This window comes from Sprattus sprattus (assembly GCF_963457725.1).
Source record: "Sprattus sprattus genome assembly, chromosome: 4".
In the NCBI taxonomy this organism is placed as follows: domain Eukaryota; kingdom Metazoa; phylum Chordata; class Actinopteri; order Clupeiformes; family Clupeidae; genus Sprattus; species Sprattus sprattus.
Window position 1 is genome coordinate 31,937,805 of NC_137923.1, and position 25,594 is coordinate 31,963,398.

General features: G+C 43.8%; 1 protein-coding gene across 1 annotated transcript in view; it reads right to left on the reverse strand.

Moving 5' to 3' along the window:
- The window catches only part of lrba (LPS-responsive vesicle trafficking, beach and anchor containing), a 222,424-nt gene that overhangs the window by 172,192 nt on the left and 24,638 nt on the right, over positions 1–25,594 (reverse strand). Inside the window, exons 3-16 of the mRNA XM_080837053.1 lie at positions 24,023–24,123; positions 22,534–22,629; positions 21,020–21,141; positions 20,272–20,398; positions 14,277–14,396; positions 12,563–12,709; positions 11,107–11,304; positions 7,691–7,824; positions 7,461–7,569; positions 6,116–6,268; positions 5,797–5,965; positions 2,172–2,251; positions 1,987–2,049; positions 1,094–1,191 (exon numbers count right to left, since the gene is read on the reverse strand). Of these exons, the coding sequence (XP_080693179.1) occupies positions 1,094–1,191; positions 1,987–2,049; positions 2,172–2,251; positions 5,797–5,965; positions 6,116–6,268; positions 7,461–7,569; positions 7,691–7,824; positions 11,107–11,304; positions 12,563–12,709; positions 14,277–14,396; positions 20,272–20,398; positions 21,020–21,141; positions 22,534–22,629; positions 24,023–24,123 (1,717 nt within the window). The remainder of the gene's footprint in view (positions 1–1,093; positions 1,192–1,986; positions 2,050–2,171; positions 2,252–5,796; positions 5,966–6,115; positions 6,269–7,460; positions 7,570–7,690; positions 7,825–11,106; positions 11,305–12,562; positions 12,710–14,276; positions 14,397–20,271; positions 20,399–21,019; positions 21,142–22,533; positions 22,630–24,022; positions 24,124–25,594) is intronic.

Sequence of the window (25,594 nt, forward strand, 5' to 3'; positions counted from 1 at the left end):
GTAACTACAGCTGGTTTGTAGTTTTTTTTTAAATATAATATCACTACCCACTAACACAAAGAAAAAGTAAAACCCAGATGGATAGCATTGAGGTTGAAGTAAAATGGATGGCACTATCAACTGTCAATCAACACATGTGCAGAACCTATAAAAACACTGAGAAAACTCAATACAATCAATAATGTTGCTTTTAAGAGTTCAAATGAATTGAAATCATCTGAATTCTCCAGCATTGTTATATGTTATTTTTCCATGAGTACTTACAGTAGAGGGAAGCATTTTAAGTATATTGTTTGAAAAACATTTTGCCAATTTTCACCAGCAGTATACACATTTAAACACTTAAGCGTTTATTTAAACCTTTGCACATAGTTTCGTACACATAGAACTCATAGTTTTTTTGAATATTAGAGTGATACATTTCTCATTAACCGACCACCTCCCACCCCCTAGGCTTTTTTGGAGCGCAAAGATAACATGTAGTCTGTAAAGACAAAGACAGTTAGAACAGCGTGACTCTGGTTCACTAGGCTCCATGTGAATGGGCCTCTGTGCTGCGATGAAGGACCCATCCGTCTTTGCGGGGGCCTTAGGAGTTTTTATCAGGCCAGGGCCAGACACCCCCTGCTAGGCAGAGCGGACATTTCCCTGTGTGCTGGGGAATGCGAATAGCAGGCTTGTACAGGTGAAATAAATCTGAATGCCTGTGTTTCAGTAGCCCATGCTAAGGGGCTGTGCAGGAGTGTATGATACCCAGAGTCCCCAGTAAAACCCCTCTTTACTGGGCTCCGTCAGGCCTGTCTCTAGCTGTGTGCCTCTGACGATAGTACTACAGGATAGTGTGTTAGCATGGCACTGACCTATAAGCGCTCAATGGATCACGCTATTTCAGCCCTTTAAAGGTTCTAGTGGGAAATAAAAAAAGTTCCCTACTGAGTGGAATGCCCGAGATAAAAACAAAGGTTATTCTCCTTGTTCAGAACCTTTCTATGATAAAAGGGCTCTTTCTATCAAACCAGAGGAGTGTATGTTGTTATGGGGAGAGTAAGCCCTAGTACTTGTGATATTGCAACATTGGTGTCAGACAGCTTACCGTATTCCATTGCGCTGGTCGAAAGCCTGGACCATAGAGGTAGGATGCTCTGACATCAGAGCTACCAGAAGCTGCAGCACATCCATAAGATTGTCATCCTGAAACATTAACCAGAGCATTACGTTTACATGCGCGATCACAATGCTCCACAGCCAGACAATGGTAACAGAACTGCAGTATATTGTGTTTATCTGTGTGATCATTTAGTTTCATTAAAGCTCTTATTATTATTAGTGATGCAATGAGGGGTGGACAAGATTGCATTCAACACCTAAATACAATAACAATATATATATACACTCCTGAGAAATATGGTATAAAACCCATTAACAAAAGCAATTAACTGCTACATAAATGTAGAAGGTAAAACACAGATAAAGGTAAACAGTATGTGCCAGTTTTATTTTCAAATCATTTCTATACCGCTATCTCTCTGATGTTGATCCAAGAGATTAGAACCAAGCCTCTGCATTTAGAAAAACGGTTGATAAACGTGCCACAGCAAAGTAATTCCACATGAATCAAACTTTCCTTTCCTGCTGATTTGAATTAAGCAGTCCTTTGTTAAATTCCTATTTTAAACATTTCGTGTAAAGAATCACCTTTGAAAACACATCAACCTAGATCAGAGGTGGCACATGTGTTCTAGCTCAAGCCCACTGGCGCAGAGACACAGCATGCATGTCAGGTTTATTACTACTGGCCAAAGGAACTGAAGTAATTTGGTTGCAGTGTCATCTAGTGGCCTTATAAAATACTGCAGGTACCAGCAAAGCTCCACATGAGGGTAATAGAAACCAGAAGATAAAAGCACTCACATCAATTCTACAGTATATGTATCAGTATTCACCTCATTGCATTCAAGCAGAAATTGCATGAAAAGAACCGTTTACCTCATGCATGGTGAGAAGATAGTTCAGAATACTTTGGAGTTCATCCTCCTTTACCCCATAATCCTAACAAGACAGAAAATACATTTTACAACATTTGTTATTTATTGAAATTTACAATAATTAAATACATTCTCAAAGAATGTATTGATCTGCCATCTACGCAGGGGAGGGAAACTGAGATGTACCTTCATGATTAGCTGCTTGACAAACAGTAGCAGGAACGCTCTTAGAGAGTGGATCTCCTTCTGAGTGGGTCTGGGGCCATCTATAGAAACACAAACACACACACACACACACACACACACACACACACACACACACACACACACACACACACACACACACACTTTTAGACATTGAAGCGTAAACTAAAAGGGACTACGAAAGCATTAGCATCTCATAAATAACGCATTTCAAATTCTTACATGGAGCATTCGATATACACTTTTAAGACAAGACATCTGTCTGGAGAAGCTGAATGTACTGAGCCAAGGGCACTTTACTCAAGACCAATTTGTGAGCTATAAGGGGTTTAGGTAAAGACAAAAAAAGAAAGCTCCAAAAGTTACACGGTTCAACACAGATACCATAACTGAATTGGATTTAACAGCTGTGGATACATTGCTTTTGACAGCTGAGCAGATGAGGCTCCTCCCACAAATAGGTTCAGAAAGAATTTCAAAAACCTCAAAAAATTGGGAGAGGTGATGCAATTACTTTCAATGTAATTTTGGCATACAACTATTAGCTAAATGCTAAAGCCATCATGATTTAATACATTGATATGTAAATGAGGGTGATAGAGCCTTGCAGATGAATGTCACAGTCGACTCAAAACAAAACAACACGAGGTGAACGAGTCCTGCCAGCAGTGCTAAAAATATCACTACACAAGTCTTCAGATATCATTTAGCATTTAGACTTCAAAGTATTCCTCTGTTCTTTCTATGGATGTATTCTGACCAGCACACTCCTAAATTAGCACAGAGGAGAGGCGTCTGATGACGAGGTAAAAATACGCCATAAAAGTGCTCCATCAACAGCTCATGGACTGTGATCTTGTATAATGTCAGTCTCATAAAACAGCACAAAGCCTTATAAAGCAGGAGGGATACGTGTCCCTGAGCATCTATTTTTGGAGCCTGGTGTCCCTGCAGCTTGGTGGGGCCAGGCAGACAGGCAGACAGGCAGCACTAGCTTCACCTCAGCAGCCGGCCCACATCTGCTCTGGTGTCACCCAAGAGGCCAGTGTGTGTGCTGGTGTCACCCCAGCGGCCAGTGTGTGTGCTGGTGTCACCCCAGCGGCCAGTGTGTGTGCTGGTGTCACCCCAGCGGCCAGTGTGTGTGCTGGTGTCACCCCAGCGGCCAGTGTGTGTGCTGGTGTCACCCCAGCAGCCAGTGTGTGTGCTGGTGTCACCCCAGCGGCCAGTGTGTGTGCTGGTGTCACCCCAGCAGCCAGTGTGTGTGCTGGTGTCACCCCAGAGGCCAGTGTGTGTGCTGGTGTCACCCCAGAGGCCAGTGTGTGTGCTGGTGTCACCTCAGAGGCCAGTGTGTGTGCTGGTGCCACCCCAGTGGCCAGTGTGTGTGCTGGTGTCACCTCAGAGGCCAGTGTGTGTGCTGGTGCCACCCCAGTGGCCAGTGTGTGTGCTGGTGTCGGTATAAAACTCTTACGAGCTGGGGGGAAACCAGGGAGCAGAGCCACTCTGGTCCCTAAAACAGACATCACTGTATGGCATTTATTAGGGCCCGAGCTGCTACAGCAGCAAAGCCCTATTGTTATTCTACTGTTTATTGGTGGCCAAGCAGCGAAGCTGCGAAAGCCAACTATTGGTTTTCTATTTATTATTACACACATGGGGGTGGCCGAATTGATGTGGCTGCCATTTTGAATGGATGAATATAACGTTTTTGGTTAATATCAAATATTCACCAAATTTTGGCACAGAGTATCTTCAGACCACAATCACCTTGACTTGTCAAAATAGGACTGAATTACAGCTGTTTAAACTGTTAAAACTTGGTCCAAATTTGACAACCATTGCCACAGGAAAAAAAACGCTTCTATTTTGAAACAGTAACTGAACTGACAATAGCTCACTAGGTAAGTGAGTTGGTAATTGGTGCCCTGTCATAGGCAGCCTCATCGGTTCAAATCCAGCCTCTGCTAAGTAAATCAAAAGCCTCTTCTGAGTGAATCGAAAGTTCTTCTGGGTCATCTGACCAGCTTGGCCACCACATCGCTGCTTGCAGCTATATTTCTCTTTCTTTTTATTCTGTGCGAAACTTTCTGGAAAACTCACAAAATTTGGCAGGGACGTTATGCCGGGAAATCTAAGATCTTTTGCATTTCAAATTTTATGGGGCGGGGCAAAATGGCTCTGTAGAGCCCCCTAGAAAATTGCAAATGCCCCTATGCATTGGGGTTAGTTTGGCATAGCAACAAAAAAATGCGGTACACTTCTTTCTTTGTCATGCCCAGACGCACCAAAAAATGTATTGAGGCCATGGTGGCAGGTCAACAGGAAGTCGGCAATTTTGAGTGGAATGTGCGTTTTGACTGCGTTTTTGCCCGTTTTTGCCGATTCCACACCTGGCATCTGATCGAACTCCTCCTACAGATTTAATGTTAATGCCTTCAAACTTGGTCAGGATACTCTTCATTCATGGGGGTCAAATTGTATTGAGGGATTGTTCAAAATCTCAAAGGTGTGGGCGTGGCAGACCCTCAAACTTTTAAGACTCGCCAGTGCTCGCCATTTCCACACCTCGCATCGGATCAAACTCCTCCTACAGTTTTAATGGTAATGCCTTCAAACTAGGTCAGGATACTCTTCAGCCATGGGGGATCAAAAGCTATTTAGGTATTTTCCAAAGTCTGAAGGGTGCGGGCGTGGCAGACCCTCAAACTTTTACGACTCGCCAGTGCTCGCCACAAACCACAAAGTCACTTAAAACTCCTGTCTGCATTGTCCGATCCTGACCAAACGTCATAGGGTGGACGCTGGACCCGGCCTAAACGCGTCCATATGCCCATGCCACATTCACCTATAGCGCCACCTGTTGGTGGTTGGAAACGTCGCTTTCTTTATTCTTTGCGCTGTATTGTTGTGATGTTTTGATGTACGTGGCATTCTCACGGCTTGCTCTACGCTTGACGGACGGCTGTGCGGTGCACGTCTTTTCTTTGAGACTGACTGGTGCTCATGAGATGAGAATACTCTGCTTTCTATACAATTTATCAGCCATATATATATCATATATAAATAAATCAAAAGTGGAAAAGCGGTCACTTCAGTAAAAATGCAGTCACTTTATCAATTTGATTGATGTCAGAGATCTCACTACACTTTCAACCGGTGGTTTCATCTTAAATGTTCACTCGGCTTGTGATGAGCACTCCTGATCATTTAGATCTGGTTTGCTGGACTATGGTTCCACAATCATACCATTCAAGCATGCTTTCTCTAAAGGATTTGAAACCTTTCAGTTTTTTTTTTTTTTGTAGACAGACGGGTCATGACTGGTCTGCTCATGAGATGAGAATACTCTGCTTTCTATACATTTCATCAGCCACGCTGGCCTAACAAAAAATATATAAATAAATAAAAAAAATAAAAAATGGACAAAAATAAAAAGGGAAAAAAGCAAAAGAGTATCAGAGATCAAATAAACCGACCAAAATGGTCAGGCAGAAAGTAGAGGTGTAAAGAGAACCTCAATTAAAGTAGCTTCTTTAGACAGGGGTCATACATGGGACACGGCCGTTGTGTGTGCCACTACTGGAGGGTGCAGGCGGGGGGAGGCTCTTACCCAGGCCTTTGGGTGTGACCCCGCTGCGGTCCTGAGGATTCACCACCCAGTAGAAGTACTTGAGTGTGTGCATCACCTGCAGGACGGTGCCCACTCGCCGAATGGCATTATAGATGGTCACAGTGCTGATGAACTCTGTTGCCAGGTAAGTGTAGAGCATCAGCTGTACCTGTAGTGATGTGGACACGCACACACACACAAACACACATATAAAGACATTCAAGTAAGTCAGTTACAACAAGATGATTTATTCATCTATGTAACTGTGTGTGTGTGTGTAACTGTGTGTGTGTGTGTGTGTGTGTGTGTGTGTGTGTACCTTGGCAGGAGCGTGGATCCATATAGTAGGGTTGAACAGGATGTGGTCACACAGCTGTTTCAGCAGTGGGACACCATTCTGCAGGTTGCTAAGGTAACGTGCAAAGGCCAGCAGTATGTCCAAAACTTGTCGAGTCACATGAACTTTGGAAGACTGAAACAGGTAAACAGTAAATAAGTAAATAAACCACCACACATATGGTGATATATATATACCCAGCACACATACATAACCAGATATGACAAGACACAGGCGCAGACACATACACACACACAACCATACAACCATACATACAACCATACAACCATACATACATACAACCAACCATACATACATACATACATACATACATACATACATACATACATACATACATACATACATACATACATACATACATACATACATACATACATACATACATACATACATACATACATACATACATACATAACCAGACCTGCCAAGACACACACACATATATACATATATACAGAGAGAGAGAGATGTAAATTCAAAACACTGTAATATTTAAGATAGATAGTGGTCCACTAAATATCTGATGACTCAAATTGTCCACTATAACAGCAATGCTTTCACCAACAACTGATTTTCCAAAAAGCAAAACACAATACTCTTTTCGACACAATTCCTGCAGATCCTTTACATCACCCAATCATTCACCCAGCAATAACTATGATGCCAGGACAATATCCCAAGGAATACCCAAGAGATGTCATGAAAGTGAAATATTTGTGTATATAAGTGTCAATTGTGTCTCAACCCTTGGTGTTTTCCATGAAGTCCATACAGCGGGAGTGCAGAGGCTCGCGGCTGCTGGGCCAGACAGGCAGGTCATTAAGGAGGCAGAGAGTGAGCGAGCGGCAGACAGGGCGGCTCATTACAGCTCTTTGGCACATCAAACACAGACAGGCTGATGAAACCTCACCCAGCACTCTCATCCCCACATTATCCCCCATTTCCTTCCCTACTCAGTGGAAAAGCAATTAGGGTGTGAGGGAAGGTGTGACTATGCCCGGCTCCGAGCCTCTCACCTGGAAGCCCTTAGCTGCTGCTGATGAATGCTAACCTAGAGGCTGTCACTTTGCCCTGAGTGCTACTCAATTAGAAAAGAGCATTAGTCTCTCAACTGTACATGTGCTTAGAGGAATGTCCACAAAACTGAGCAGGGCTAGTCAGCTGAAACAACAGACTATATGACACTAGGAATCTCATAGATTACTTCTAGGTTCAGTTTGGTTACGTCTTATTCTCCCAACCTGAAAAAACACATAGTACGTGTGTGTGTGTGTGTGTGTGTTCCTGTCTGTCTACAAGCACCCACCTTCTCCAGAGTGTAGCCAATCACCAGGAAGCCCTTACAGGCCAGCACCTGCTCTTGCATAGCCACAGAGTTCTTCAGCAGCTCCATTACAAATGACAACAGGGTGCAACTGACACAAGAGGAGGAAGATTGACAGTGAGTAGAGTGAGTAGGGCTTCAACAGCTCACACAACAGCCATTCAAATGTATACACATTTCTACTAAAAGTGAAATCTTTGAGAAGTTCCTACCAGATAGATGAACTGGGCTCATCGCTGGTGGGCTGGAGGAAGTCCAGCTGTGCAAACAGGGGGAAGAGCACCTGCACGCCCCCTATGGAGTGGATGGCGCTCTGCACGGAGTGCGTGACCACTGCCTTCACATCCTGCACACAAGAGAGAGGAACTTCTAGGGTCACCCAGTCTACAACACCACACACAGTTTACACATCCACAGAGGAAAAACATTTCCAGTCTTAATCTGTGGAGTATGGTTTAGATCAACCATTGGCATCACCTTAAACTACACCCTATGTGCTTCTCTGTGTGTGTGTGTGTGTGTGTGTGTGTGTGTGTGTGTGTGTGTGCGTGTTTCTGACAGCCTTCTCAGTGTGTGTGGGGGGGGGGGTCATTGAGAGAGGAGAGGGTTGTTTGTGTATAAGCAGCAGCTGAAAAGAAGGGATGAGGAAGACGAGCCAAAGACAGACTTCAGCCAGATACGCACACCTGGTACTGATTAATGAAAACTTAACACACGGCAACCTGTCTCTTATTAGTAAATACCGTCTCTCTGTGCAGAACTGTGCACAAGGAACACAGCAGCCAGATTCTGACCTGGAAAGACTTGCAGATCGAGATAAACTACCGCTACTGCTTCAATGTAGGTCGCTGTCCTGGGAGGGAGCAGCTCAGACTCCTGCTCTTATTTACCGGTCCAGAGGAATTTCCAGAAAAGGATTTGTGGAGAATTGCTGTTCTTAAGCTCTTGAGGGAAATGTTGGCCATTCTAAATGACTCTGCATGAACTATCACCTAAAACTATTATTTTGTTCATGAAGGCGTAACCTTTCCAATAAACACAGGTGTAACAGGTCATGCATGCAAACAGGAAGTTAGCTTATGGGGCCTGGACTGTGGGGAGGAACTCTGATGAGGGGACTGAGGAGAGGAGAGGAGAGGAGAGGAGAGGGAGTCTCATTAAGGGAAGGGGAGGACAGCTGTGAGACAGAAGGAGTGATGTTTAATTAGCACCTTGCCCTCACACCCCACACAGCCATTCACCCAGCCTTCTGCAGAAGCAGAACTCATGCAGACGCAGACGCAGACGCAGACGCAGACGCAGACACACACAGACACACGCACACGCACATGTACACGTACTGTGGAGAGATGAGGAGAGGGAAGAAGATTAATGGGGTGGTGTGAAAATGCTGTAGGAAATCGAATAAGGTGGAAGTCATAAGAAAGAGTTGGCTGGTGTAAGTAACAGAGGTGTGTATATACGGCATCATCATCTGAAAAAACTCTCATCACTAAAACCCTTGGGACTCAACACTCTCTTAAGTGACCTATTTACCGGCCTGCATATGCATCACGTTTGATATGGTTCTATGTCTATGCACGAAGATATTGAAATGGTAAATGAGTTTGCCTTCACCACCTCAATAAATAAATGTGGCTAAATAAATGGCTCAAAGGGTTAAGGTAAAGGACCGCTCTCGTGACTCGAACCCAGGTCAACCGGTTCCAAAGCGGTGACGTTAACCTCTGCCAACAGCGCACACATCAGTGGGGTGGATCAGAAAGCTCAGAGAGACTCCAAAGGTGAAGGCAGAAAGACATGATGGAAGGCAGGACGCAGGTAGGAGGGGAATAGAGGGGAGAGGATGATGAGGAGGGGGGACCTGAGAGAGTCAACGAGAGGAGAAAGGAGGAGGAGAGAGACGTTGAGAGAATGGGCACAGTGTATATGCATCCCCATGGGGTAGGAGGACCGGGAGAGGTTTCAGAGGAATAAGGAGAAGAGATGGCACTGAGGGGGACGAGGGGAAAGAAAAGATGAGAGATATGGATTAGCATATAGAGAGTAGCAACACAAAGGAAGGGGCGAACAAAAGGGTTGGGGGGGGAATGGCATGCGAGCAGTCATGCAGCATGGGGGTGCAGGCATGTGTTATATGGCACAGGGGAGGAGAGAGGGATTCTGGTGAGTGTGGCAGACCTGCAGCATGAGGGTGTGGGGTGTGTGTGGGGTGTGTGTTTGGGGTGAGTGTGTGGGGTGTGTGGGGGGTGTGGGGGGTGTGTGTGGGGTGTGTGTGTGGGGTGAGTGTGTGGGGTGAGTGTGGGGTGTGTGTGGGGTGAGTGTGGGGTGTGTGTGGGGTGTGTGTGTGGGGTGAGTGTGGGGTGCGTGTGGGGTGAGTGTGGGGTGAGTGTGGGGTGTGGCAGACCTGCAGCATGAGGGTGTGGGGTGAGTGTGGGGTGAGTGTGGGGTGAGTGTGGGGTGTGGCAGACCTGCAGCATGAGGGTGTGGGGTGAGTGTGGGGTGTGTGTGGGGTGTGTGTGGGGTGAGTGTGGGGTGAGTGTGGGGTGAGTGGGGGATGAGTGGGGGATGAGTGGGGGGTGAGTGGGGGGTGAGTGTAGAGTGTGGCAGACCTGCAGCATGAGGGCGTGGGGTGTGTGTGTGGGGTGTGTGTGGGGTGAGTGTGTGGGGTGAGTGAGGGGTGAGTGTGGGGTGTGTGTGTGTGGGGTGTGTGGGGGGTGTGTGTGGGGTGGGTTGGGGGTGAGTGGGGGGTGAGTGTGGGGTGTGAGTGTGGGGTGTGTGTGTGGGGTGAGTGTGTGGGGTGAGTGTGGGGTGTGTGTGGGGTGAGTGTGGGGTGTGTGTGGGGTGTGTGTGTGGGGTGAGTGTGGGGTGCGTGTGGGGTGAGTGTGGGGTGAGTGTGGGGTGTGGCAGACCTGCAGCATGAGGGTGTGGGGTGAGTGTGGGGTGAGTGTGGGGTGAGTGTGGGGTGTGGCAGACCTGCAGCATGAGGGTGTGGGGTGAGTGTGGGGTGTGTGTGGGGTGTGTGTGGGGTGAGTGTGGGGTGAGTGTGGGGTGAGTGGGGGATGAGTGGGGGATGAGTGGGGGGTGAGTGGGGGGTGAGTGTAGAGTGTGGCAGACCTGCAGCATGAGGGCGTGGGGTGTGTGTGTGGGGTGTGTGTGGGGTGAGTGTGTGGGGTGAGTGAGGGGTGAGTGTGGGGTGTGTGTGTGTGGGGTGTGTGGGGGGTGAGTGGGGGGTGAGTGTGGGGTGTGAGTGTGGGGTGTGAGTGTGGTGTGTGGGGGGTGTGTGGGGTGAGTGTGGGGTGAGTGTGGGGTGAGTGTGGGGTGAGTGTGGGGTGAGTGTGTGGGGTGAGTGTGGGGTGAGTGTGGGGTGTGTGTGGGGTTACTGTGGGGTGAGTGTGGGGTGTGAGTGTGGGGTGTGTGTGGAGTGTGTGGGGGGTGTGTGGGGGGTGTGTGTGGGGTGAGTGTGGGGTGAGTGTGGGGTGCGTGTGGGGTGAGTGTGGGGTGTGTGTGGGGTGAGTGTGGGGTGAGTGTGTGGGGTGAGTGTGGGGTGAGTGTGGGGTGTGTGTGTGGGGTGTGTGTGTGGGGTGTGTGTGGGGTGTGTGTGGGGTGTGTGTGGGGTGTGGCAGACCTGCAGCATGAGGGCGTGGGGTGAGTGGACGAAGATGGAGGCGTTGTCTTTGGGCGAGGACTCCAGGCAGAGCTGAGCGTCGGTCGCTCGGGGGTTGTAGGTGAGGGCGATGCTGGAGGACAGCTTGCCGTCATACAGCAGCATCTTATGGTGCTCCGCGAACAGCAGATCGCTCTCAGCCTTGAACTTGAAGGTACCCTGAGGACAACACAGAGAGAGAGAGGCAGTTTCACTCAGAGTTTCCGCTAGAGAAAAATGTAGCCGGTCAAAATGACCGGCAGAGTTTTCATTTGCCGGACATTTTAATGATACGCCGGCCAAATATCTATTTCTGCTTCTAAATTAGCCTATTGAAGAAAACTGACGGCATGCGTAGCTTATATAATAACAAAATCAGGTAGTTTAGAATGCAACATGTTTATTTGCCTAAGTTTACAATGAAAAAAAAAACGTTTGATGCGCGTCAATTAGTGGCCTTTAATCGCAACCTGCTGTGGCGTAAAATTGAGCGCTGCAACATGGTCATTGCTCTGACTATGTTTAATGAGAGCAGAGATTCTAAAATGATTCGACCCTCTTGTGAATCCGTTGCGTTGTCCTGCCTTTTCGCAGTGCTAACAGACATTTTTACTGTGACTATCAATTACCTCGCACCGGAACTTGTCACTCCATAACGACATAACCGCCCGACATTTCGGCTTTTTCTCTGGTGAAGCTGTTCGAACCTCTAGGGCTTCAGGTATTCAGTGTTTGGAAAGTTCACTTTCTACATGAACTAGTTCAGTTCATAGTTCATAATTCAAAATTTTGAACTAAGTTCACAGCTCCAAAAAAATTACTTGTTCAGTTCGTTATTTCAATATGCCGCAAGCTATAATTTTTCAAAATCTCTATCTGTCTGCAATACCGCCCTCGGCTCCTACGCAACTTCGGCGCGCTCACGCACGGACATAGACGATATAATGAAATGAAACGCGTTCAGCACAACACTGCAGGTATTACAGGTTGATCCTCATCAGACGGTTCACCCTCATTAGTTGCGTTTGAAATCTTTTAAGGCTAGTCTGCTTGGCTATGTTCTATCCTTCTCACTCAGCCGCTCCGTTTGTAACCGACGGTTTGCGCTCTATTTAAAATGCAGCATATGCATGTTGTTTAATAACTTTCTAACGGCAGATTAGCCTGTTCCTTTAAAACATAATAAGGGCAGTGCACGTTTGCTTTATAAGCCTAAATATTAGGATTGTTGTCAATTTCAGATTGTGTTTGCGAGACAATTTGACCGGTGGGATCTAATATTTTCGGACATTTCAATTTTTTTCCGGACAAAGACCGGCAATTACCGGACAACGGAAACGCTGGTTTCACTGACAAATAACGTATTAACTCTCACAACAATCATTTACCTTTTAATACAAATACAGCAGCAGTTTTTTTGTGTGTGTGTGTGGTGTACCTTGTAGCCGGGGCCCAGCTGGTAGATGGCCAGGATCTGGGCAGCACTCAGGGCCTCGCTGAAGAGATACACGGCCCCCATCTGCCCACAGAACACGCGGTTGGCATCCGCCGTCTCAGAGGAGCCCAGGAAACACTTATCAAAGGTCTACACAGAAAGGGTGGAGAGAGAACACAGGGACTGGGGTTAGTGTTTCATGTTCAAGAAAAGATACTAAATGTTCTGTTAGAATGTTTTGTTAACATATGAAAATGAAAATGAACACTTTGCAATACCTAATGCAAGAGAGGTAAATATAACTTTGAACTAGTGTGCATAAGTGTGCCATTTATTTCCTTCGCAGAAGGTCTTCAAAGGCAAAGGTTGCTGATGACACTGTGTTGCTCTGTACAGTGGCTAGCTGAGGGTTTCGCTACAGGGCCAGCATATTACACATTCTAATCAGAGCAGGTTTCCTCAGAGAGTGGGCCAGCCTGTGATGACTGAGCATTTGTGTTGTCCCTGGCCAACTCACCAACAGCACACACACAATATGGCACACACACACACACACAATAAGGTGCACACACACACACCAGGGCTGAGTCACCCCCTCCTCTAGGCTCCTCATGTGATGCGGAGCGAAAGGGAACAGTGTCATTCGCCACATGTGATCGCAGTGATTACACTTATGGCCAGGAGGGACACTGGGTGTTTGTGAACTCATTGTGTGTGTATGCCACACGACAGACAGTGTGCTGACTAAAATGCTGAATGCCCGTTAGGGGTGGGAATCTCTTGGCACCTCACGATTCGATTCGAAATCGATTCAGGTCAACGATTCGATTTTAAATCGATTATCGATTTTAAATCGATTTTGTAATAAAAAAAAAAATGCAAGCTGCATCGACTATTGCATTGCTCATAGAAAGTCAAAGTTGTGACCATTAAAAGCTTTTTCTCTAATAAAGCAAATAGAGAAGGTAATTCATCTGTTGATTTTCTTTAATTATCAAACACAAAGTAGGAAGTGATTTTAGACTCTGAGTTGCAAACTCAAATGATTCAATAGTCGAAATGCATCGATAATCGTTTTATCGGTTTCAAATTGATAATCGATAATCAATCGATAATTGCATTTCAACATAAAATGGATGTGTAAAAAAAACGATTATCAATTCTAAACCGATAAAACAATTATCAATCCATTTCGACTTTTAAAACATTCGAGTTTGCTACTCAGAGTCTTTGCTACACTTCCTACTTTGTGTTTGATAATTAAAGAAAATCAACAGATGAATAACCTTCTCTATTTTTTATTAGAGAAAAAGCTTTTCCTTGTCACAATTTTGACTTTCTAAAAAAGTTTTTTTTTTTTTTTTTTTTTTTTTTTAAATGACAAAATCGATTATGAACTTTTCTGAATCGAGAGAGAATCGTTTTAGAGAGAATCAAGAAAACTCGAATAATCGATTTTGTCCCCCACCCCTAATGCCCGTACACCATCTGCAGAGGAGCTTCCTACACAGGCACTCTACTTTATCTAGTCTAATCAACCACAAATATCAAAATAGATGAGCACCCAGACAATAATATTCATATTTCAATTCAATACTCAGTTGAAACATATTGGTTACTGAGTTTACCATTTTATTCAATGAGAGAAAGTTTCAAACATTGATTTCCCACTGTACAGCCAAGCGGAGACATAGATGAAAGGACTCTGTGTACTTACGTCACTGGTGTTGACGAACCAGGTGATCTCTCCGTAGGATGCCAGTTCCCCGTTGACATAACAGCTGATTTCACTGTTCTTCCATCGGTTGTAGACGTGGACGATCGTCACCATGTACCACTGTAAACCAAACACCTTCGAGTCAAGAGCTACTCGCATTACACTGCATGGGTGGTGTATCAGCATGTTTGTGTAAAACCAAAAGTTACGCATGACACCTCAGCACCTTGGCTCAGTATACCATAAGAAAGCTTTTGTGCTCATTTTATAAATCCAAGCCTTTAGAATCACTCTTGTTTCCCTTAGAAGTTGACGTACTTAATTATATACTCAAGCAGACAAATTGCTGATGTTAAAAAAATTAATTAAAAAAAAAGAGTTTAATGGTTTTGTCTCCAGTAATATCAACTAAATCAGTGTACATTTTTTCTTACCTCCAAGAAAGTTGACTCACTATGCCTCCATTTTGGTATCATATTTCTGGGCCTAATTGTGTTCACTGTGTTAAGCTACAGTGAGGTGCATTATACCCTGGGGCTTCAACCCCACCTAGTCTGCTTTCCCATAACTCTAAGAAATCAGGAGGCCGCTTAGGATCTTATTGCATTATGAAGAAAACCTAATAGATCTGTGGAGTAAAAATAGAGCTAAAGAATCCCACAGATAGGTGCTCTGTAATCCCCTGAAGAATCCTGAGAAGAGACTAATCTTAAAGAGAGCTTTGACACGTTTGGCAAGTTCTACAGAAAACTCTGGAAGAGGTTTGCGTATGTTTGGAGTTTACACAGTCTGGAAGGCATTCTATTTTCACGTTTGTGATTCACTACAGAATTTTGTGTGACTATACACAGGGTTAGATATATACAGTAGTGTGTTAGTAACACAGTGTAAAATGACAGATACATAGTTTTTCCTTTATTTCCATACAATTATACGACTCCTCAGAATGCAGTAAAAACTTCCATTGCATTGAAAGGGCCATCCTAACGTTCTGAGGTCTGATATTTCTTATTATAAAACAATTGGGTTCTATCGTGTTATTAAGCTGTTTCTGATTGGACGAGACGTTCCATGAGTTGGATTATCCCAGAACAACCCAACTCGGACTTTTCACAGCTAATAATAAATCACTCCGCGATGAAACATTCTATAGTGCGTTGATGATAACCATTAATTCAAAGTTCTTATAATTCCAAACCAAGACATTGATAAAGGAACTATTTTTTGTTGCGGAGAAACAATGGCAAAATAAACATTTTTAAATCAATAACTTCGTGTTGAAATGTTAATTGGTTGACTATAGAATTGCTTTATAAAAGCAATATAGTACTCGTGCAAGCGCCACCTTACCTACCCCACTCGCACCTCGTACTATATTGCTTAAATAATGACTGTTGAAAATAACATGGAACATTTTTACCATCAATATCAAAAATGTATGGAGAGTACGAGACCTATGAGCACTGGTGGCAGGCCCAGGCTTCAGAAAAGAAACCCAAAATGGAGACTAGAACGGAAGGAAAGAGGAAGAGTCATAAAGACTTGGAAGAGGGAGATGTCGACAAAATAGAGAGCAACAAATGGACAAATGGAGCATTGCATGGGCTGTTGGAGTTTTCATGGACTGGTTGGTGGAGAAGAGAATTATTGACAATTGTGGTACAGAGAATTTAAATCAAGCTTTGCAGTTATTTTATGCATCGGTCCAGAATTCCTCTGGTCAGAGTTATTACGATTCAAGCTACAATGCCCTTCAAGCTGGAATAAATCATGTCTACATGACAGTCAGAAGAGACCATCGTTTAAGTCTAGTGATCTGTGATCAAAGAACTTCACAGAAGTGGAAACGATACCACAAAAATCAATCCTCCCATTTCTGCTGATACAAAGCATATTAAAGAGGCTTCGGCCCTCTCCACAGTCAAGGCCATTGGATTAGTGCAGAAGATTTGGTTTGATGTGCAATTACATCTGGCACGGAAGGGTAGAGGGGGGAACTGTGACCTGACGAGGCATTCATCTGTGATCAAAGTTGACGTAAATGGAAAAGAATTCATAACTCTGTGATTTTTTTTGTGTCTGCTTTGTTGGAAATGAAATTATAGGGGATGCAAATATTCTGACCTGGGGTATTAAAAGTAGCTGTCCCATTGCCCACTGGATGGCAAATGTTTTCACTTACATCGCCAAAAAAAGGCCCCAACTTAACCTTTAACAAATTTGGTTCTCACAATTTCCTAGGCCTCATGATGCCCAACATCAGCCATGCAGCTCCTCTGTCGAGGTGGTAGGCCAACCACAGCCTGAAAAGCACCGCAATCTAGTCTCTGTCAAGGTGATGGACCAACCACAGCCTGAAGAGCACCGCAATCTAGCTGCTATCAATAGCAGGTCTCGAATCGAGAGAATATGTGCCTCTCAATATTCAGCATTAATAGAAACATTAAATTTAATATCAATAAACAGATTAATCTGCAACAGGTTGCAACAGGTTGCTGCACAACACCTGTAAACACCAATAAAATGATTACCGTATTTTCCGGACTACAAGGCGCACTTAAAAGCCTTTAATTTTCTCAAAAAACGACATTGCGCCTTATAATCCGGAGCGCCTTATCAGGGACGTGCACAGGAGTGTGCTAAGGTTGCTTGAGCAACCGCCCTTTTGCCCTCCTCGAGTAAAAGTGCCCCTCCGAGGAAAAAAAAATTAAAAATTATAATAATAATTATTTTATTTTTTCCCCCGGAGGCACACTTTTACTAGAGGAGGGCAAACGGGCCGTTGCGCAAGAATTTCATGAAGACCTAGTTTTAAAAAAACGCCACCCTAATCATGTCATAAAGTAGCCTTCTTCACTTCCAATCGATAAGACTATGGGCAACGAGAGTGAAAGTCAGTAGGGGGAGGAGGGCATGCGCCCTCCTCTGTTTACTCTGTTACTGCACGCAACCGGGTTGTTTTCTTCCATGTCGATGTAAAAACTGCTTTAACGATGTCAGAAAAGGTGAGTTTTAAGTTGTAGAAATGTATAACAAACGAACAATCATCATCATGTTTTATGAAATTAATTAAAACCTTCATCAATCGAGGCTCAGTTTGCCACGTTTAGCCTAAATAATCAGATGGCTATTTTGCCTAACAGACAACCAGCCCGTTATCACATGCTAATGTTTTGGTAGGAAAACTAAGCTACATGTCTCTGATGGTCAGTTTATAATATTTCGTTTTAACAATAAGAATAAATGATGGAAATAATGCATCACATAAATTATTTCATTCAAAATGGTTACATTTCGAAATCCTATCACTATTTTGGGCGTTGTTAAGTGTAGAGTGCAGAATGCCTACTGAAAAGAGGAGGACTCAGGAGAGAGAGAATCCGCTTAAAGAAGTAGCAAGCACATCCCTGCAGGGTTGGCTACAAAAAAGCAAACCAGCAGATGAGACAGAGACATTGAATTGTGATAAAGATGATAATGCATAGGCTAATTAATTAATTAATTAATTAATTAATTAATTAATTAATTAATTAATTAATTAATTAATTAATTAATTAATTAATCAATCAAACTTGTATGTTTAGCCTACTAATGGCAATTTATCATAATTACATTACATTTAAGATGAGCAACCACAAGCCTCCAGACCAGAGGAAAATGCGGACCAGGAGATACATTTGACAGGTAGGCCTAAGTGCTGAACACCAAATTTGAGATAAAAGGACCATGCTAGAAAAGTACAGGGATAAAGAGCCACATGCTAAATAATTGTAATCTTAAAAAAAGATAGATAGATAGATAGATGGATACTTTATTGATCCCGAGGGAAATTAAGGTCATCCAGTAGCTTACACAAAGTATAGGCTTTTAGAGATCCTTTCAAAGATAGGGTAGTAGGGTGCCCTTTTTTCAGGCCAGAGCAACTGCCCTTCAAAATTCCTGTGCACGTCCCTGCGCCTTATGTATGGATTCATTCTGGTTGTGCTTACTGACCTCTAAGCGATTTTGTGTGTTCCACGGCGCTCTGTCAAAATGTTTTAGTACGACTTTGGTAAACTACATAGCCGCACGGCTTGCAGTATTACGGCTACCGTACTTTAAACACTCGAACAGTAGGCTACATTGCTTTCGACCACTGTTGCTCTCTTAGCTGGTGGCTCGGTGTTGGAAGTGCCTTCTACAGCAAGCTTGAAATGACAACTAGAGTCATTTGCTATAGAGTAATGCTGGGAGCGTTGCTCTCTATCCATTAAATAGGGAATGTATTTCACGTATGTGCAGAACCTATTTAGAATGGCTGACTAGCATGCTAACGTTATACTTATTAGCAGCGAGGCTAGCTAGCTACTATGTGTTTCAATGGATTTTTGGTCTAAGCGTTAGCAGCTTCAGTTAAGACATACAATACTTGGCAACATTTTGAGAGTTATTGTAAATTACGCTAACGTTTGATTTAGCGGTATCAGACGTGTTACAACTGAATAAGGTTGGGAGTTGGGAGTGAATACGCTCATTAACGTTTGAACAATGTTGCAAGTTATTGTTAACACGTTTAATAAAGTTGGACTGACTGACTGTTTTCTTTCGCTTAATGCGCCTTATAGTCCGGTGCGCTTTCTATATGAAAAAAGATCGAAAATAGACCATTCATTGACAGTGCGCTTTATAATCCAGTGCGTCCTATAGTGCGGAAAATACGGTAAATGTGCATATTGAGTGAAGTTTATGTAAGGGATAACGGCCGACGAGCTGTACAGTTCTACAAAGGTAATGGACGCTGCGGGGCAAAGAAGTGGAGTTGCTCTGCGAAGTCCATTCCCTTTGTAGAACTGTACAGCTCGGAGGCCATTATCCCGCTTATCTCCCGTTTACAACATCCAAAAATGTTTTTATTATTATTATTATTATTATTTAGAATTTCCTTTATCTTTAGGAAACTTAATATGCATAATACCCTGATGAATTCTTGATTTGAAGCCTAGTGCTCCCGTTAGAGAAAGTAGTGAGAAAGTAGTGCGTGGAACTTGTCTTATGACCTTTAGTTTCCCCGGGCATTGCTGCAAAGTGACACTCATGAGCTCACCTCTGTAAACGGACACACGGACACAGGTGTTGTTCATAAGGTTTTACTATTTAAAGTTATACTCCACGTTTCCGTTGATGGTGAAGTTGGACAGAGCAACAGGGAGGTCAAGTTTGGTGATTTTGGTCGAAGGCTAACAATCGAGCCGGCGAGTTAGCCATGTGAGCTACTATCTGTTTCAATGGATTTTTGGTCTAAGCGTTAGCAGTCGCCTACAAATAATATTCGAGACTTTCAGTTAAGACTTACAATACATTCGTGACATTGCAACATTCGTGTAGCACATAAACAACTAACCGAGTCAATTAAGACATATAAAAAGTCGTGTAGATAGCTTAATTCACATAAAACATTTCCCACTAACTTCTCCCAACACGCCGCCATCTTTGTTCAAATTATCCTAGCTGTCAAAAAATAAACGTTACGTTGGTTGTCAATGGTAACCATTCAAGAGCATTGATATGGTACGGCGATTTAACTTTTCTACTGGGACTACGTCCAAGGTGTCCGGTTATACGAACTTAATGTACACCCCATTAGCCAATCAGAAAACAGTATTTTGTTCCAGAGGGAGATAATTTTTATTGTTTTGGAAAGAAACCGTATAATAAGTTGGATAATGTATAGTCCACTGGTCATTATTGAAAAATAAATCAGTTCAGGCAATACAAGACCTGTCCCTCCTGTCAGGATACATTTTTCGATAATAACCGATAATAATTTTCCGGTTTTGACATTTTGTCTTTTGCCAGTCTAAACAGAATAAGAGGCGTAAACTACCCAGTGGCTCATCTGGGACTGCTGTGCTGTCCTGATTCCACTCCAGCTACACCACAGGAGGACAGACAGACTGAGTTCTCCTTAACCTGAACAGGCTGAGCGACTCATGAGCGACTGAGCTGATGACCCTACCTTCTGGGGCTTGAAGTCATATTTGACGCAGTGCTGGAAGCCCTTCCCTTTGGACTTTAATGACGTGATGATAAGACAACCGCCCACGAAGTGTGCAGAGTAGCCTAGGCCTTTGTTGGTCCGAAAGCTATGACAGAGACAAAAAGAGGAGAAAGAAAGTCAAATAAGCGAAAGAAAGAGATAAGTTAAGAGACAGATACAATGCTTCCTCTGGACACTACTGTGCAATACTGGGGTGCACACACAAGCTGGAGAAGTCCAGAGCATTTAGGGAGAGGAGAGGATTTTTTTATACAGAGTTATGCATTTACACATACAGCATACCAAACACATCAAACATTAACTACTGTTTAACCTCTCTGCCAAGACCTTCCCATGATAAACTAATAGTATTGTGAAACAGAGTAGGGTGGGGAATCCATCAACTACCTTTTTATCTAAAAAGGTTGCAGGCTGAATAGGAATCTTTATAGCATATTTTAGTGCTGCAGGCTTATTTTCTAAGTCCAAACACCTCCCTTTGCATAAATTAGATTTTTGACAGAAATTAATTATCAGCTGAAAATAGAACAAGGGAGGCCTTGATTTAATAACCATGAGAGAAAGGGGGTGAGAGAGAAAGTGAGCGAGAGAAAGAGAGAGAGCTTATGTAGTATCACCGAGCCTCTCCCATAAGAGAAAAGGAGACAAGGTGATCTTCAGCAGACACTGGGAAACTGTTCCCCTGTCCTTTCTTAGTAATACACACCAGTAGAGGTAAGGTTTGTCTTTGTCCACATTGATATTGTTGAGAGGGTCCACACGTATCCATGTGTGGAAGGTGAAACCATTCTGGTAAGGCCATTTTGCTATGGGGGGCAGGGCAATGGCCTGTAAAAAAGTGAAAAAGTCAGTAAGTAAAAAAGTCAGTAATACATAAAACAACGCCTATTTGGTCAAGAGCAGACCACTTATGACCGGTTTAACTATTGGGAAGAAGTTATTATTCAGATGCTTAGCCTCTGGCAGGAATAGTACACCTTCAACACTACGAAAATATATTCAGTAGGGCACTCAGCTGTGGGGTTTCTGCCCATTTCACCTTCACACAGAGCACTTTTGATTATTACACACACAATGAAAATTAAGCATCATTTTTAAATCCATTCCCCGTTGTGGCAGGGCATTGTGTACCCTGGTCTCCTCCATTCTCCATTTCCACCCATTCTAACCACACCGTCACACACAGGTCCTCTGAGAGAATGACCCACTCCAAATACACTTGTGCTTTCCTCTGCTCCATTTGCATCTAAGAGGACATACCTCAGCAGAGACCTCTGTTTAAGTGAGTTGAGCACAAACGTTTGTGTGTGTGTGTGTGTGTGTGTGTGTGTGTGTGTGTGTGTGTGTGTGTGTGTGTGTGTGTGCGTGCGTGCGTGCAAACACGGTGCTGCATGTAATAAAACAGAAAGCAAAGGGCAATGTCTAAGACAGACATCACAATCAACCAGTAAATAACGTTCTGACTGGCTGCATGTTCAAAGATATCATATTCCCATTTCCCAGAATCACCATGGAGATAGGATCCCACCCCCCACTGCAACACTTGATCTTTCATTAAAACCCCATTTAGGAACTGCAAATTGATCATGCCTAAATGGGGGGCTAGTCAATGGTGACCACTGAAAGGGGTTCTCATCTGCAAAGAGAATAGAATCTAAGCTCCATCCTCATTAGAACTGGGCCAAATTCCCAGAGGAATTAGGACATTCCTTTGTATGACCACCCTCGTCACATGTTCCTCTGAATGGTGAGAGATGGCACATGGAAAGGGCCACTTAAAGCACCGTACAGGCCAGATGGGAATGTGGTGGGGGGAGCTGAGGGACACACAATGTGTTTGCAGAGCTACAGGACTCTTCTGTCATCCACCCTGCGCTGATATAGTCAGGGGACTGGTTATAGGACGGGAGGAGAAGCCTGTGTAGAGTGGCCTGATTCACAGAGAGGGCTCTGCATGTCCTGGATCTCTCGTCTCACCGATATCTCTGGAAGTGAAATGGCTCCATTCGTACTGATAAAGCGATAAGCTGAATTCCCTTGACTCTGGCATTCCATCTGCCTTGTGTCGCACCTCTCCCAATACGTACAAAATAAGTAGTAAAACTTCATCAGCAGTGAAAACTATTTTTATAAAACAATATCTGCAGCATTTTAGTACCAAAAAACGACTTGAAGGTACTCAACAGAAAAATTAGAAGGATAGTTTCATGGGGGGCTTACCGCAGCACTCTTTCCTGGAAAGCTGAAGAAGGAGTCTGGGCCATTTCTGTGAGCCATGGACTTCAGCACTGACAGCAGCTTCACAGCATGGGGGGGCTGGCAGGCAAACAGACAGAGAGGGAGGGGGGGCAGGGAAGGGCAGCAGTCAACATGAATATCACACCACCATACTGATGTTACGCTGAAACGGCTGAAATGCTCTTCATGGGCGACTGAATGTCCAAACGTGCTCACACACAGACATCCTGCCTTTCACATATTGGCTTTGTTAACAAAAAAACACAGACAGTTAAAATTTCAGAAGATGAATTCCTTCTCATGTTTCAGTGATTTTCCAAAACAGCGCCACATAACTTATTAATGACTCCGCACTGAAAAACAATTAATCCAAATTCTCGCATTTACACAAAAACACAATCTCTAAACTTCAAATGAATGCAATAGAGAGGAGCCACTCTGTGCCATATCTGAGAGATGCTAATTCTGTCCTGGTGCAGGGGAGATCTAGGGATGCGAGGCACACAGAGGTGGCGTGACACAGATCTCTCACACGCTGATTACACACACTGATCAAGACGCTGCTGCCGCTGCTGCTGCTGCTGGGGTCTCGTGACTTTCACATCCCCTGCCTGAGACATCCCTCCAGCTTACTGGCCATCCAGCTGGGATCACAGAGACCAGTGCATTTGCAGGACAGAGCATACACAACAATGTGCAACCCAAATGAATGTTCAGAAACAGGCTTTTACAGCAAACTAAATACACGATTGTCCATTTAAAATCGGCATAATCCCCTCAATTCTACACCCTTATTTTTGAAGTTTGTGACTTTCTTTGACCCTGCCTCAACTGGCTCTGATTAACAGCCAATGCACGATAAAATAATATAATAAGATCAGGTCTCTCTCACAAAATACAGATGTTATATCAGCCAAATGTGTCGTCTTTTCACAATATATTCACATAGCTGTCACTCCACTCTAAAAACCTCTGTCAGGTCAGAGGCTGCATGCATGGTCAGAATTCTACTCCACCCTTAATCTCTGGCTCCTGAACTCCTGCCTGATTAGAATACAGTATACATTTGAATGGACAAGACAACTCAAATATCCGAGTTTTGTTCCTGCAGTACTATGGTCTAGCCCCCAAATCTCCACACACACAATATAGAAACCAATTCTGAACGTATTTTGCATTTTTAGCTCCCACATTCAAATACTCAAAAGTCAGTAGTCACAGCCACTAAAATGTTAATTAAGCCAGAGTTTAAGTCAAACAACCTGATCTGAGCTGCATTAAAGGAACACAAAAACTAGGGAAGTAAAAACAAGAAGGAAAAATGGACAGCAAAGCCAAAGGCTTAAGTTGTTCTAGAACATTCCTCATAGAGATCATAAACAAATATTACAGAATCGAGGGCAAGAGTTTGCCCGCTTAGCTTTTCTGTTTCTGTGTGGGTGTGTTGGTGTGTGTGTGTGTGTGTGTGTACCCATTGGCCTTTTGCTCCTTGCAGTTTGCTGAAGTACAGTTTGAGTTCCTTCACTGTGATGCTGTAGCTGGCCAGAACACCCAGCATATCCACCATCAGATCTGTGAGAGGAAACATATCAGAGCACATAGTCACCGCAGAGACAGACTGGCTAACTGTTTTGCCTAATAAACATGTGTCATTTTCCTTTAGTATTATGTTCTAAAGTTTAAGTTGCAAAAAGTCTAACCAAGTGACTCATACAAGTCTGTACTACACAGTCAGTCATCTTCCAGGGTCAGAATCATTCAGGGTTTAGGGCTAACTTCATCACCACACAGGGTCAGAATCATTTAGGGTTAAGGGCTAACTTCATCACCACACAGGGTCATAATCATTTAGGGTTTAGGGCTAACCTCATCACCACACAGGGTCATAATCATTTAGGGTTTAGGGCTAACTTCATCAACCCACTGGGTCATAATCATTTAGGGTTTAGGGCTAACTTCATCACCACACTGGGTCATAATCATTTAGGGTTTAGGGCTAACTTCATCACCACACTGGGTCAGAATCATTTAGGGTTAAGGGTTAAGTTCATCAACCCACTGGGTAAAGATGGGATGTGATCCAGAGGCCCATCAGAACCCCCTGTGTGCTTCTCAGAATACAGCCCTGTCCTGCCTTAGTCCCTCTATTGGCCAGCCCATTCCACCCCACAAGTTGTCATAAAACTACAGGCAAGCGAATTACTTTGCTTTGAAAAAGGCATAATTAGGTCTGAGCCAAAAAATGTCATTGGGCAGTCTGCCTTTCCTAACTATCCTCGCTGTCTTTCCACAACTTTCTCTTTGTTTTTCCTTCTCTGCCTGTCCGAGCTCAAGGTTGAGCTGGGTCTGAGACTGGCAGGACTCGCAAAATCACTAGCCTGATGTGCTGGGATAATCAAGTTTTCTTGTCGGAATACCAAAATGTAACAACACCCTGTCTGGCCGGCCATCAAAAATTCCATCCTTAATTTGTTCGTTATTCATCTTTTCTGCCCTTTTGACTTTAGACCACCGAACCAACAAGTTGTTGATCATGATGGTCTGTCTCTAGGAAGAGTATGCTTTAATTTAAGAGGTTCTAGTCGGGTTGTGTTATGTTCCTTCGCCATACCAGCTCTCCTGCAAAACAGTGCACCAGAAAAGCTGATATCAATACTGTTTTGCCCACATAATGGTCAAAGGTGTACATCTCTTTTCGTAGCATTTACACCACAAGAGGATATGAAGGCTAAAGGCATGGAGACATGATGGAATGGCAACCAGAGCAGAAGAAAAAAAGACAAAAAAAACTGCAGGATGACATCTCGTAGCCTATGTTTGAACATGTTAATTCTTAAAAGAATACAACATTAACATACACAATACAATGAAACCAGGCAGGAAACATCCCGATTTAACTGCCTAATGTTTGAAAGCTCATCTCATGATTCCTCAAATTATAGCATCACCTTTAGCACTCCTAAACTCAACAGACATTCTTTTGTAGTAGACTATTAGGTTCACATCACTTCCACTATATGCCAACCATCCACAGCTGAAACGG